This window comes from Myotis nattereri (genome assembly GCF_964212035.1).
Source record: "Myotis nattereri genome assembly, chromosome: 18".
NCBI classification, from domain to species: Eukaryota; Metazoa; Chordata; class Mammalia; order Chiroptera; family Vespertilionidae; genus Myotis; species Myotis nattereri.
In genome coordinates this window covers 37,269,953-37,283,976 of record NC_138093.1, presented here as the reverse complement: position 1 = coordinate 37,283,976, position 14,024 = coordinate 37,269,953, and the positions used below count along the sequence as shown (strand labels likewise).

The window sequence follows — 14,024 nt, the reverse complement described above, 5'->3', positions numbered from 1 at the left end:
TAGTATTCACCCCACTCAGGCTGAGCCCCTCCTCTCCCCGCACAGAGGCAGCGTGGGGAGCGGAATGCCCAGGGCCCACACAGCTGTGTCCAGTCCAGCACTGGTGCCAGCTTCACATTCCACGCCCCCAGTGACCCAGGCTATTGCTGAGTGGACAGGGCATCCAGGAGCCAAAACCTGCATTCCCTCCACTCCCCTTCTCTACTCCCAACCCCCAGTTTTCACTGTGGCTACCAGTTCTTTAATCCCACAGACTACCTACTCCAGACTTTGTGCAAATCTCTGGGAAACACAGATTGTAGCCACAGCATTTTGAAGTGGTAAGTAACCGTAGAGATCACAATCCAACATGGATACTTTTATTTTACCTACTATTACGGGTAGCCCAGTCTTCTTTGTAAAACCCCATTCCTAACATGCCTCAATAGGGCACTGTAAGATGCTGGGTGCACAGGAATGGTTACAGATAAGGGGTTATTCCAGTGTAGACACCCACATCTGCAGGGGAAACTACCCTCTACTCTGAGCTAGGCAGGAGGGAGGAATTCCTCCTCTTGTACAAACTCTACAAATTGGGATTGTTTCTACTTATTCCTCCTGCCTCCAAGGGTGGTATGAGTCTCCCCTATCCAGTCCTGGTAACCCTTTCCTGTACGCGAGCACAGAAAGTCACCTAACGTCTCCGAGTTTCCTCTTCATCGTCTGTTCAACAAGGGGTATTAATTAGGTAATCTTAAAGGTCTCTTACAACTCGAATACTCTTTTATTCTGTGATTCTAAAAGCCAACGACTGCTTACAATTCCCAGGGCCCAAAGCGCTGCCAGACTGATGCTGATGATGCAGAAAAGGGAAAGGGAGCCAGGAGGAAAAGAGCATTCCAGAGTCTCATTTGCTTGTGCTTAATACTCTCTCTCCAAAACAACACTCCTCCTCTCCACCCACACTCGGTTCTCCTCCCAGGCGGCTCCAGCACAGGGCAGGGCTGGACCAGCAGAGCCAGGAGAGAATTCAGAGAGAACAGGCAGGAGGAGACCACTGCAGAGCACAGATGCCAAAGACCGTTAGTCAGAGGTGCTTGGAACCTAAGCCCACATCCTGCCATCCCCACCCCCCTCGTCCCCAGTCTCACCCCCTTGCCCCCATCCCCACATGAACCTGTCCTCTATTAAGCCCACTTACATGATCTCTAAGCCAGTGGTTCTCAACCTTCTGGCCCTTTAAATACAGTTCCTCATGTTGTGGTGACCCCCAACCATAAAATTATTTTCGTTGCTACTTTATAACTGTAATGTTGCTACTGTTATGAATCGTCATGTAAATATCTGATATGCAGGATGGTCTTAGGCGACCCCCGTGAAAGGGTGGTTCAACCGCCAAAGAGGTCGCGGCCCACAGGTTGAGAACCGCTGCTCTAAGGTTTCTTCTAGCTCCAAAGCTAATACTCTTTATCCATCAAGATCCTTTAACAAGGATAGCCTGATCCTTCCCCTCTGAAGTCCCGTTCTCTTTTTGAAAACATACCTGCTCCTTGCTTTTCTCTGCACGATAAGCTTATGCCAACTTGGCCTCACCTCTTTTAGATAGTCCAGTTTTCCTACGATCGCCTCCTCCTCCACCCCATGGACCATCCTCTCCCCTCTCTTACACCCAGGTCTTTACATCCCTCAAGCATACTACTCCCTCCATCTCTGCCTCTCAGAGATTTCAAGGGGCCAGAGAACCCAGGGAGGAGGAGTGGTTCGGAGTCACTGGCAGGTGTCAAGGCAGGCAAGGCAGGTGGGCCGAGGTGGTCAAACACTGTCCTGCCAATGATTCTTAACAACGACTCAGCTACTCAGGGAACGTCCAAAGGCAGGCAGCGCTCTTCTCCCAGAAACCATAGCTAAGCTCTAGAAGCCCTGAGGGGAAAGCCGTGGGGCAGCATCCAGACACCCTGAAGGGTGCCCCTGGAGAATATTCTCTCTTGGCCTCTCCATCAGGGACTAACATTTACATAGAGCTTTACTGTTTACAACATACTTCCCACATCCTCGTCCTTGCATCCATCACAGAGGCCCGAGAAAGCCTGTCTGAGAGGGGAAAAGATAACCCAGACATGAAGGATTAGCAGGCTGAGGCCCAGTCATCAGCACAGGAGGGGACTGGTCCAGGAGGTGAAAGACATGGACCCAAATCCCTGCTCTAAGGACAGAATATGGCCTCATGGAGAGGGGAGGCACTGTGAAAACCACGGTGTTCCATGTCCTAAGAAATACTTGTGTTTTCTACTATTCACTGTCAGTAGAACCTTGAGTAGATCAGTTGATACCCTTTAGACCTAAGTTGTACCTGAATAAGAGGTTGGACCAAATATTTTAAAAGAATGCTTATCAATGCAAAATTATTGGATTCAGAGATTATGAAATTTAGAAGTTGATTGCCAAAAGCTCAGTTTGAGCAAATTGACTCAGAAGGATCCCTTTCTGAGCTAGACCAAGGCTCTTCCAGAGATACTCACACTCAAGAACCACCACCCCAGGGGCTTGGCACTCCTGGGCCACGGGGAGAACAGACACCCTGCCTCTCCTCCAGACAATGTCTGGCCTCAGCGCCAACAGCTGCATTAGTCACATACACATTGGTCCTTAAAGGAGCCGCCTTCTGAGGGCCTGTAGATCATTCATTCAGGAATCTCACGCGCTAAAACTTGAAAAAGCAGGATCCTCTGAAAGATTAAGAAAAAATGGAAAAATATTGGAGGGAAGGACTGAGAGTAAAGGGGGACATAGGAACGATGAAGGGGCAAACTTCTGCGTTGCTTGGTAGGCCGCTTGGTTGGGTAGGAGTCTGAAGGGAAGCCACTGCTTTGGGGGAGGCGGTAATTTCCATGACAAGGGATGGAGAGAAACGTTAAGTCTCATGACTTGTGGGTTTGTTGAAAGATGTCTTTCAAGGGAAGTCCCCTGGGGCCACCGATTGTTGCCCTAGTGATCACTGGGGGCCTCTGGGCGAGAGGAACTAGGGATGTTAGTGTTTAGGAGAAGGTCAAGGTAACTGGTTACCCAATGGGATGATGTCCCTGGGCGCACTGTTGATGGGGGACCCCCAGGGCTCTTTGGGATCTCAGTTGCCAAAGAGAAGAGGGAGGGGCTGGAGGGCCTCGGGCTAGTGGGCACACCCTGGTCCAGGCCTGCAGTGGCCGCTCCCGCCAGCTGGCCCAGGGCCATGCCAACTCCTTCCCTGCACCCCAAACCGGAGAGGGGTGCGCGCGGGTCCGTGGCGGGGCCAGCTCCCTCCCTCGGCTCCACACCCGAGCCCGGCTGGCGGAGCTCCCCGGGGAGGGGGCGGGAGGCACCACGCCGGCGCGGAGGGGGAGTGGGGGGCGGCGGGAGCGGGGAATGCTGCAATCCGTACCCCCCCGCGCCCAGCCCAGCCCCCCGCCACCCCCCTCCACCTCCACCCGAATGGTTTGCTCCGAGCGTCCTATTTAATCCCCGCGACTGCAGCAGCGCGGCTCCCTCCCGGTCCCGTCTCGGCCCCGGGTTTGCAGCGGCTCCCGGGCGCCCTCCGGTCGGCGTCGCTGTCCACCCTCCCCGCGCCAGCCCCCGGGGACCCCGCCGCCCGCGCCCCGCGGGGAGCCCGCCGCCAGCGCGATGGGGGCCCCCTCGGCCCTGGCCCTGCTGCTGCTCTGCGCCTGCTGCGGGGCGCCGGGCTGGGCCAACCTCTCCCAGGACGGTGAGTGCGGGCGGGGCGTCGCCGGGGGAGGGGGCGGCCGCCGGCGGGGGTGCCCGCGGCCCCCGGGGCCCAGGGGTCGGTGGGCTTTGTCTGGAACCCGGGGTGCGAGTCGCCAGCCATCGGTCGTCCCCCGGTGTCTGTCGGAGCATCCGTGCCTCTGTGGGTCGTGGGTGTGCCGGGTGTGCGCCTCCTTGCACACCGCCGACGTGTCTGCGAGCGCAGCGGGCGGGGGTCCGTCACGGCAGCCGGGGGTGTGGGTGTGGGTGTGGGTGCGGGTGCGGGTGTCCGGGCGTCTGGCTGTGCGCGTCTCTGTCGGTGCCTGCGCGGCGTTCCTGTGTCAGTGTCTGTGTGTGTCTGTGTCAGGGTGTGCGGGGGGCGGAGTGAGACAGGCAGGGCGTGTGTGGGTTGTTTGTGTCGGTGTGTCTGGAGGGCTGGGTGGCCAGCGCTAGAGGCAAACATGCCTGCTCCCCCACCCGCGGCGGACCCGTGGCCAGGGCAGGGGCCTGAGCCGTGCTGTGGAGGGGGGCGTGGGCAAGGGGGGGGGGGTTCTCCTTGGAGCAAAACAACAACACCGGGCGGATGGGGCCCGGGAAGGCGACGTCGCCAGCGGTGGCCGAAGCTGGGAGAACAAACCCCAGAAGGGAGCGGAGGAGGTGGAGGTTGATGAGGCAAAAGGAAGGATCAAGATATTCGGGGAGGATGCATGGGAAACCCACCGCTTCCCGGAGCTAAACATTGATTTCCCCAAATTTGGGGCGGGGTAGCGCGCTCACCCCCCTAACCCCTGTCTGCAACTCAAACCCCCTGTGGTTTGTAATGACAGGAGACGAAGGGGGAGTGCGGGGAGGAAGGAGGCGGGGCCAGGGGCGAGGGGACCTAGGGAAGCCCCTCCCGAGCCCGGGCCGGCTATGTAGGTCAGCGCTGTGTGGGCACCTCGGCTTCCTCACAGGCTGCTGATGGCTAATTGGGTAGTAGGGACAGTTTATAAGGAGACAGGAAGGCAGCCAGAGCTCAGGGCCGCGGGTCCCAGAGGAGGGAGGGAGGGCAGGCTACGGAGGGACTGAAGGAATGCATCCTCCAGTCACCAGCCCAGCCGGAGCTGGGCCGAGGGAGGGGGTGGGGGAAGAGGGAACGGGACCTTTGAGAGGGAAGGGATCTGGGGTGAGTGAGGGGGAGGATGGTAGCTATGCCCAGCCAGATGCCAGAGAGAAAAACAGAAAGAACCGCAGGGGAGGAGAAAAGGGAGGCGGCTCCTAGGTGATGGACTCAGTGGCCAGGAGGGATGGGCACAGGGCGGGGTCCGGTGGAAAGGGAAGGGATTGAAGCTGGGGAGGATGATGTAGAGAATTTCATTTGAAGAAAACAGGCCAAGAGCCAGAGCGCTGGAGAGATAATCACTCCATCCTAACCTCCTCCCCCAGCCCTGTCTCCAGCATGATAAAGGGGCTTCCCCCGGCGGTGGGGGACACTGGGATCTCCTCCCTGCAGCAGGCTGGCTGACTCCTTCCACCCAGTATCCAGCAACACACCCCAAAGGGAGCTCCCGCCTGAGTCACCACAGAGACAGCAGCCTCCCCTCCCGCTGTGTGGATCCCCGTCCCCAGAGGCCTGTACTGCTGACCCAACTCACCCAGAAGGTGTGGAGAGTCAGGAGGGAGGGCAAGTTAAGGGCAAGGCCCTGAGAGGCCCTGGGTGTTCATACCACAGTAACAACCCCCTACTGGGCTTTGACTTTCAACTCAGCCCCTGGCCTTCCCATCCTGCCAGCTACATGTGGGAAGTATAGGACAAGTGTGGCCCACATGGCAACTGCTCAGCAATGGGAACTAATGGTGCCAGGCTGGACCCTAACCAGAAAGAAGTCCTCCCGGACAGCTGTGAGCTCTTCAATCCTAGAATGTAAACACTGGTGAACAGAGTACATCTCTATGTTGGCTACGGCTTCACCAACCGCACTCTTCCTTTCTGGCCCTCAACTTGGGGGCCCAGCTGCCACACAGGCATATGGTTGAGAGGGAGAGAAATGCTCTATCCTCATATTTAAAATACAGCGGAGATGGGGAAGATGGGGAAGAGGTCTGTGAACTAGGAAGAGTCAAATCAAGCATCCTTTTCTTCGTAGAGCATTTATCTGTCCAGACAGTTGGGCTCATGTCTGGTGTGCAGTGTCTCAGGGTGCTCGGATGTAGGAGAGCAACAACCACTTAGGATCGTTTATCTGAATTAATTTCATCTCTTCATTTTTGGATCTAACAATGCCAGTTCTGATAGTGGGAGGTGGGTGCATAGGTATGATGCTCATTGGTGAAGCCATTCAGACCAGGATCAGGTAGAAGGGATCTCTGGTATCCCTCAGTGGGTCTTGGGGGAGGGGGGGTGGGCAGGAAGCTAGGCAGTTCATAACATACCTGGTAATGTTTGACCAAAACATGGAGATATGTGGTATGAAGGTTTAAGGAAAAGATACCTTAATACACCGCTGCTTGAGTGGCCCAGGGTCTGTGGTAGAGTGGCTATTTCCACTTAGGATAAGACAAACAGAGTTCATGTGCTGCTGAGGTCTGTTGCTCCCTGGAGTACAGCATACATTTCTCCGTCTCCTAAGGCTGAGCAGGGATGAGAGGCTGGAGAAGGGCAGCAGTGATATCTGAGCCCAGCCATTAGTGCTGTGGCTAGAAGCTCAGAACAGTGTAGACATTCAGAGTTTTCCACCTGCCCCTCCCTTCTCACGTTTCCCCACTAGGAGTGGCAGAAGTTAGCAACTCCGGGTGTGGGGAATACAAGCCCCATGGACTTAATTTGTCCTGTGGTTCTGTCTCTGGTGAGCAGTTTGACATTCAACATTGCGACCAGCCCTCCTTGGGTTCTTCGCCAGTGCCTTCTAGCACTGTGAGAGGTGATCCAGTGCAGAGATGGATAAGTGGGCAGCCTCACTCTGCTTTAGACCCGGTTACAGCAGGTTAACCTGGCACTGCGCTGCCCCACACATGAATTTCTTTTCCCTTCCCAATGACCTTCTATTCGCTGCCATCCATTCTGCAGCCCCCTGGCCAGGTGCCCAGTGTGGAGATCATGCCCAGTGTGCCAGGGGAGTCCAGAAGGCATTCGCTCCAGACCAGCTTCCATATCTGCTTGGCAGACCTACTCCACCCACTTTCTGTTCCTAGTTGCCGTTGTCACTGTTCTGTTTTCTCTTCCTGTTCCTGTTCCTGTTCTCTTCCTAGTGCAGCTGTAAGCCTTGGGAGGATATGCTTCTCTGGTACAGAGGAGTGGAGCCCACCAGAGAGTCACTGGTCTCCACTTGAGCTAATTCCATGCAGAGCAGCCTGCCTGCGTGGGCCCAGCTGTGGAAGGTCAACCATCCATCCAGCTGTTACTCAGATTCTCTCCCAGCGTCCTCTCTAGAACTAAGCACGTTGGTTTTAGTAGTTTCCTCCGGGGCAGTGGTTTTTGGACTCTTTTTTTTTTAAAGATGTAAACTTCTTTCTCAAATACATAAAAAGATAAAGGGAAAATTACTCCTGTTGAAAGAGACAAGTAAGAGTAAAAGTAGTCCTTTTACTCTTCTTCTTGGCTTCCCCACACTCCCCGTGATCCTTAAGGCACAACCGGGAGTTCTGCTACATAAGGTCTGAAATCCTGTGCCAGAGACTGACAGTAAAATGAGTCAGCTCAATACTCTTAGGCTCTCTCTCTCTCTCTCTCTGTCTCTCTCTCTCTCCCCCTCCCTCTCCCTTCTTCCCTCTTTCCTCCTTCCCTCCTTCCCTCCCTGTTCTTCTCTCCCCCTCTCTCCTTCATCTTCCAACTGAGAGAGAAAGAAGGTACAAATCTAATTTCAAGAGTGCCTTGTTGGAGACATTCACTATCCACTTGGAGAGTGACTCATAGTTCTGCAGCCATCACATTCTACAGATGGCTCTGTGTGTGTGTGTGTGTGTGTGTGTGTGTGTGTGTGTGTGTGTTCTGGTCATTTTGAAATAGCAGATTGGGTAGTTGAGCTATTGCTCTGTAAAACTTTAGATTTTATTTTGGCACTCCTTGCTGTTACCACTTTATTGCAGTCCAGGTAGTATGTAGAATTTGATCAAAAGGTGCTTTTCCTTAAGTCACAGGCTAGGAAAAAATATCTGCATAGTTATGGGGCTGTGACTAGTTACATTCTTTGCTGTTTCCTATTCTAGTAGAACTATACTGGCCCAACTGTCCCTTTTGCTATCTACTTCTAAGTAATGGAATTTCACCTAAGGATGGTTTCTAGACTCTAGATTCTCCCTGGAAACAAATTGTGGATTGGACCAGCTCCTTACTTACTAGTGAATGAAAAATATTGGGTGTTAGAACGTTTTGGTAATTGTATTTTCTCCTTTGATTTTTTTCATGTTAAAATGTAATAATTTCACTTGGACCATTGGCTATAGGTCCCTATATTGGCACATTTTGTTTCCTGGATGAGGTCATGTCCTAGAAGTCCATCCATAAACTCCAAAGTCAGCAGTAGTGGTGATTCCTTACAAGGGCAGAACCAGGTAATGCTAAGGGCTCCTATAACCCAAATAAAAACCCAGTTCAATCTTCTTCTATGACAAGGAGATCTATCCCTTCTGGCACTGAGAAACCAAGCTCTCAAGAGTCTTGAACACATGAAGCTGTTGAGGTTTTTACAAAATAGAGGCTCGGTAAAGCTACACATTCTTCACGGAAGCAACAAGGATTGAAGACCAAGCAGTTTCTCTCTTTATGAAAATTTCCCTCAGCCTAAGGAAAGTGATCAAATGCCCCAATCAACATAGCAGCCTCGAAGTCCTGGAAACAATACCCTTCTTAAGAGGCATGCTCCATTTCTCCTTTTCATGTAGGATCAGGACTGGAATAGTCACATCAGTTCTGCACACCTTCGAGCACTCTAATTCAGATCAGACTCTATCTTGTAGCACATTCTGACTTCCTCGTGCCCGGTGTCTCTGAGGGGACACAGGCTTTGTGGCACTGCTTACCTCATTAGATGATAACTGCAATTTTATTCTTAATTGGTTGTAGCAAATTAAAACCCTTTCCACCACTAATACTTAGGTAATTTGTCGTAATTACTGAAGCTCATGTTGACAAATTAAGTCTGGTGATAGTCCTCATTTTCACATACTCTTGGCTGTACGTATGACAGGTTCAAACACAGTACTTGAGGAGGCCTATCGGAGCGAGTGGTGGGTATGGACCATGATGTTCATAGAAGCCCTGGTGTCTGTTCCTTCAGATTGATTCTTAGAGAGCTGGCTGCTTCCCCTGTTCTTTGTGGAATAAACTACCTGTGCTTTGAGCTCTCCAAGGTGCTGGCTACTGATGGCGACACGCCAGACTCTTCTTGTTGCTGTCCATGGTCCTACTGTCCCTTCCTGCTTCATAATCTCTACTCTCCACAAGACACACCTCTGAACAGTGTTGGGATCTCCCTCCCCCACTACAAACGCACCCACGGTATCTTGGTGATGGTCCCTGACTTGATCCACCAGGAAAAGGGGAACAAAACCTTGAGCTATATATGTGGAGAGCCTTCACAACCATCTAGCCAACTGTAGGAGGGGACAGAAAAGACAAGCAATTGTGAGGTTGAAAAGAATTGTTGTTTGAAATGTTCAGGGGACTAGAGCCTAGAGAGTGACCTCAAAGGGCCTCAAAAGAACTGGATGTTTTGTCATCTATGGACTCATATATGAAAAACAGAACTACAAATAGTCATGTTTTAGATCGAGACAGGATTGCTCATGTACAATAGCCACACATACACTATAAATGGGGAATGCAAAATGAGTCTTACTCAGTTTATAAGCACAAGTCTCTTAAAACCACTTGAGCTTGATGGCCAATGCTAGCTATCCTGTCAATGAGCGTTTCTTTTCTTTTCTCTCAAACTTAGAAGTAAAAGCAAAGACAACCCACAGTGATGGGTTATCAGAATAGATCCTGGAGGGACCCAGCATATGAGAGGCACAGAAAACAAATATCAAAACCCTGACTCATGCCCCCTCTTATTACAACCATCTTGTACAGAACTAAATGGGCCTCAAATACATTAACCATCCCATCCATCCAGAGTCCAAGTGCTTGGCCAAATCTCAGGAGATGCATCTGTAAACTGGATTCTGCTACTCTCTCAGGGTATCTGCCAATAAGTGGATGACATCAAGGGTGGCAAGGAGCCGAGAATGCTCAGCCCCTGCCAGTCTGGGACTAGGCAGCTAGTTTCTCCCATCACAGGAGAATTGCACCAGCTTCTCTCCTTCTGAGTGCTGACTTCCCTGTATCAATGTCTGCATAATAGTTCATATACAAATTAACACCAATGAATGACTTACAGCAGAGTCAGGTTTGGGAATCAGGCTTCCAGAATGAATTTCAGGGACCCCTCTTACATTTCCTCATTTGAAACAAGGAGAAACTTCATTCTTCAAGGACAGGTAATAGAAGTGATTTATCTCTATGAGCAAGCCTTTAGGAAGACAGAGTTAGGGTTACAGTAACAGCTGGAGTATCTTCCATCTACTCATCTCCCTGTGCCCCTATTCTCACGCATAGCAGACATGTTTCAGAAAGGATTCTAGTGCAGAGGTTCCAGCATTTTGTTCAACATCTGTGTCCTTCTATGTCAGTGGTTGGCAAATGGCGGCTCGGCAAACCGTGGCTCACAAGCCACACACGGCTCTTTGGCCCCTTGAGTGTGGCTCTTCCACAAGATACTGGCTCTTCCACAAAATACCGACTTCTGCGCATGGGCCACAAAGTTTCAATCGCACTGTACGTGTGCGTCTGCACGTGGTATTTTGTGGAAGAGCCACACTCAAGGGACCAAAGAGCCACATGTGGCTCACGAACTGCGGTTTGCCGACTACAGTTCTATGTGAACTCTTACCTCTGGGATTATTTAACCCTCTCATCTCTCCATCTTTCTCCTAGAGGTCTTCTCTAAGGATTTTTTTTTCCTTACCCCAGCTAGACCTACACTAATTGTGTATTGATTAATAATCATAAGCACCTTTAGCTCATTTACTTCCAGTTCAGGGTCAGAACAGTCAGATGCATCACCTTGCCTTAGGGGAGAAAAAAAAGAAATGAAGGCTGGTGTCTCAGCCGGTCATGTCCAAGTTAACCATGACTTAGCTCTCCACTTCTTTCATCTAGTCCCAGTTATTGGCAAGGCAGAATGAAAACTGGTACTTCCAATGCCAGATTTCATTGGGACTAAGCAGGTCCTTGCTTCATACATTTCTTTTTCTTCTGTGCCCTGGTTCTCTGCTCCTATTCTGATTCTAGAATTCTAGCCAAAGGCTCAGGTGGGGTAAAAAGCTACAGAGGTAAACTGGTTTATTGAGGCTCTGGCTTAAATGCCTGGTACTTCTTGGAAACCCAGCAAGGCTCTAATAAATACATTGATGACAAGTAACTTGAGACTTAGTATAGCCTAGGTCAGCCTTTGAAGAGCCACGGGCCAAGCTCTTCTATTATTATAAAATGCAGGGCCAGTTATACCATCTGCTCCTAATCATCCATCATCTGTTCCTCAGAAAATGCAAAAATGACAGTGGGACAACTGTACTTACCCGTTCCTACCGGTTCTTACTCTAGTTCTTAAAGATGAAATCTTCCCAAACACATATGTTTTCTCCCCCAATTTCTATCCTGTAATATCAGACAAATATAAAAAGCCCCATCACAAAGCCCATGGGCTCACACATTCTCATTTATCCTCAATGGCTGCTTAATGCCAACGCTCTTCTGGTTTCCAAGCCCTGGAGTCCAATGTCAGTAACAGATGGACTGAGCCTCAGCCCCGGGGAGGAGAGGATCTGGCCCTCTCCTGGGGAGTGTGAGCAGAAAAGAGAGCCTAGATTCTGCTTTGGGGAGAAGATCTGCATTTAAGCCATATGGTTTTCTGGAAATAAGAGGTTCTGGTTATTAATGGGCTTGTGAAAATGGCTCTGTATCTGGGTCATAAGAAAAGCTGTGTGCTTATGTCTGAAAAAAAAAAAGAAAACATATATGAATAGTGAAATTTGTAGTGTGCCATGTATGTTGAGGGACACATATTGAAGGGAAAAAAGAACATAACCAAGTTGGAATATATATGCACCTGGGCACAAAAAATGAGTATATCCCCACATTGGAAAAGAGACACCCAGTGAAGGTTTAAGACGAGAGAGGAAGAGGAAGTCAGTGCTATTGGCCACTCCGGGGACTGTGAAGTCTGCAGATTTAGGAGAATGTTTCTGCTTCACAGAAGAGTTAAATTCCCAGGAAGGCACAAAGTAAGGCTGATTGAACAATGTGCCCCCCTCTGAAAAAGACACATTTTTTTAAATTTTTTAAATATATTTTTATTGATTTCAGAGAGGAAGAGACAGGGAGAGAGATAGAAACATCAATGATGAAAGAATCATTGATCCACTGCCTCCTGCACGCCCCCTACTGGGGATCAACCCCACAACCTGGGCATATGCCCTTGACTGGAATAGAACTGGGGACCCTTCAGTCCACAGGCCTTTGCTCTATACACTGAGTCAAACCAGCTAGTGCTGATATCTTAATGTGGGATTTTTTCCACTTGTTTAGGTCTTTAATTTTTTTTCAGCAATGTTTTCTGGTTTTCAGTGTACAAGTTTTTCACCTCCTGGCTAAATTTTATTTTTAAGTATTTTATTATTTTAGATGCTATTGTAAATATTATTGCTTCCTTCATTTCCTTTCCGAGATTGTAGGAACACAACTGATTTTTTCATGTTGTTTTCGTACCCTGCAACTTTGCTGAACTTGTTTATTAGCTTTAGTAGCTTTCTTGAGAAATTTCTATATTCAAAATCATACTGTCTGTGCAAGAGATATCTTTACTTCTTTTTTCAATTTGACTGTGTTTTATTTCTTTTTCTTGTCTAGTAGTCCTGACTAGAATTCCCAGTATAATGTTGAAACAGCAGTGGTGAAAACGGGTATCATTGCACAATCAAATTTTTCTTGCACAATTATTTTTGTTCCATAATGACAAAATCCATTTATGAAAAGACACATTTTTAAGTGTCTTTGTGCCAGGAAGGCACAAAGTAAGGCTGATTGAACAATGTGTTCCCCTCTGAAAAAGACACATTTTTCAAGTGAAAGAAAGTGAGGGGAGTAGACTGAATCTTGGATAGGATCGGGAGAAGAGGGGAACCCGAGTCGTGTGGGCGTGGAGCATGGAACACATCATTTTCCATGTAACGTTCTAGCCACTGCCCTGAACCTGGCATCCACACCCTGACAGATCGCCCAGGGAAGGGAAACCATGAAAACAAGTCAGTAAAATCAGAACCAGCAGAGATAGATGCTTTCTTGCCTGACTTCTAACAAATTAAACTTTTTCATAGCATAGTAACGTACCGCCCCAGGTCATCAGGCTGAGAAGACAGCCTGCTGAAAGAGGGGATTCATCCATGCACTCAAACATCCCTTCGGGAGGGTCAGTGCAGGCTCTGGAGCCTGGACCGAGACCTCTCACCCTCAGGGGATCCGTCCATCCTTTCCGTCTCCCCGATGCCTCTGGGCTTGCGTGCCCTTTTGCAGCCCCAAATTCCCCACCGCTAAACTGAATTCTGCATAAAAGTGATGGTGTTATGTGTCCTTTCCAAGTACTTCCTACGATGGGGGAGGTGAGGATTTCCCCCCAGTTTTACTACATCCATCTGAAAACAGCAAGATACATTTAGCGGAAGGTTGTAAGTGCCTGCACTTGGTTCAAGGGGCATCTCCAAGTTCAGATGAAGTCTGGCCTCCTGACTCCATTGTGTTAGAATGCAAATCCCAGGTCGTTCTGGTCCTGATTCCTGAGTGTGTGAGCGGGGTGGGAAGGAAATGAGGAAATGGGGCCATGGACCCTCCAAAAACCTCTCAGGGCTGAGTGACTGCAAGGCCGGCCTTAGGAGCTCACCTGGGAAACACCTGATTAGAATCGGACCCCGCTGCACAGGACCCGTCCAGTCCTGGGCCCTCCCTTTGCTCTGTCTTGTCTCCCCTGCTAGCCTTAGGCGCTCAGTGCCAGGAGCAAGGCGCTGAGGCCAGGAAGAGGCTCCTTGGGAACAGAGCCCCCTTCCTTTCTGTTTCCTAACTGCAGTCTTTGCTGCAGCGCAGTATTGGCCTCAGAGGGGCTTGTTTTTGTTGGGGGCAAGCCCCGGGCTCCCTCCCAGCACTAATGCACGTAGAACACTGACTCACTATCAAATCACAGCAACAGCTGTCCCCCCCTCCTCCTGTGCCACCCACTTCCCAGTCTCTGCTCCCAGGAATCTTA

At 50.2% G+C, this 14,024-nt stretch overlaps 1 protein-coding gene across 2 annotated transcripts in view; it reads left to right on the top strand.

Annotated features, from left to right (window-relative positions):
* Positions 1-3,514: 3,514 nt before the first annotated feature.
* CADM3 (cell adhesion molecule 3) overlaps positions 3,515-14,024 on the top strand; it is a 31,895-nt gene continuing 21,385 nt past the window's right edge. For both annotated transcript variants that reach the window (XM_081112813.1, XM_081112812.1), the window contains exon 1: positions 3,515-3,715. In XM_081112813.1, coding sequence (XP_080968939.1) covers positions 3,634-3,715 — 82 coding nt within the window. In that variant the 5' untranslated portion in view covers positions 3,515-3,633. The remainder of the gene's footprint in view (positions 3,716-14,024) is intronic.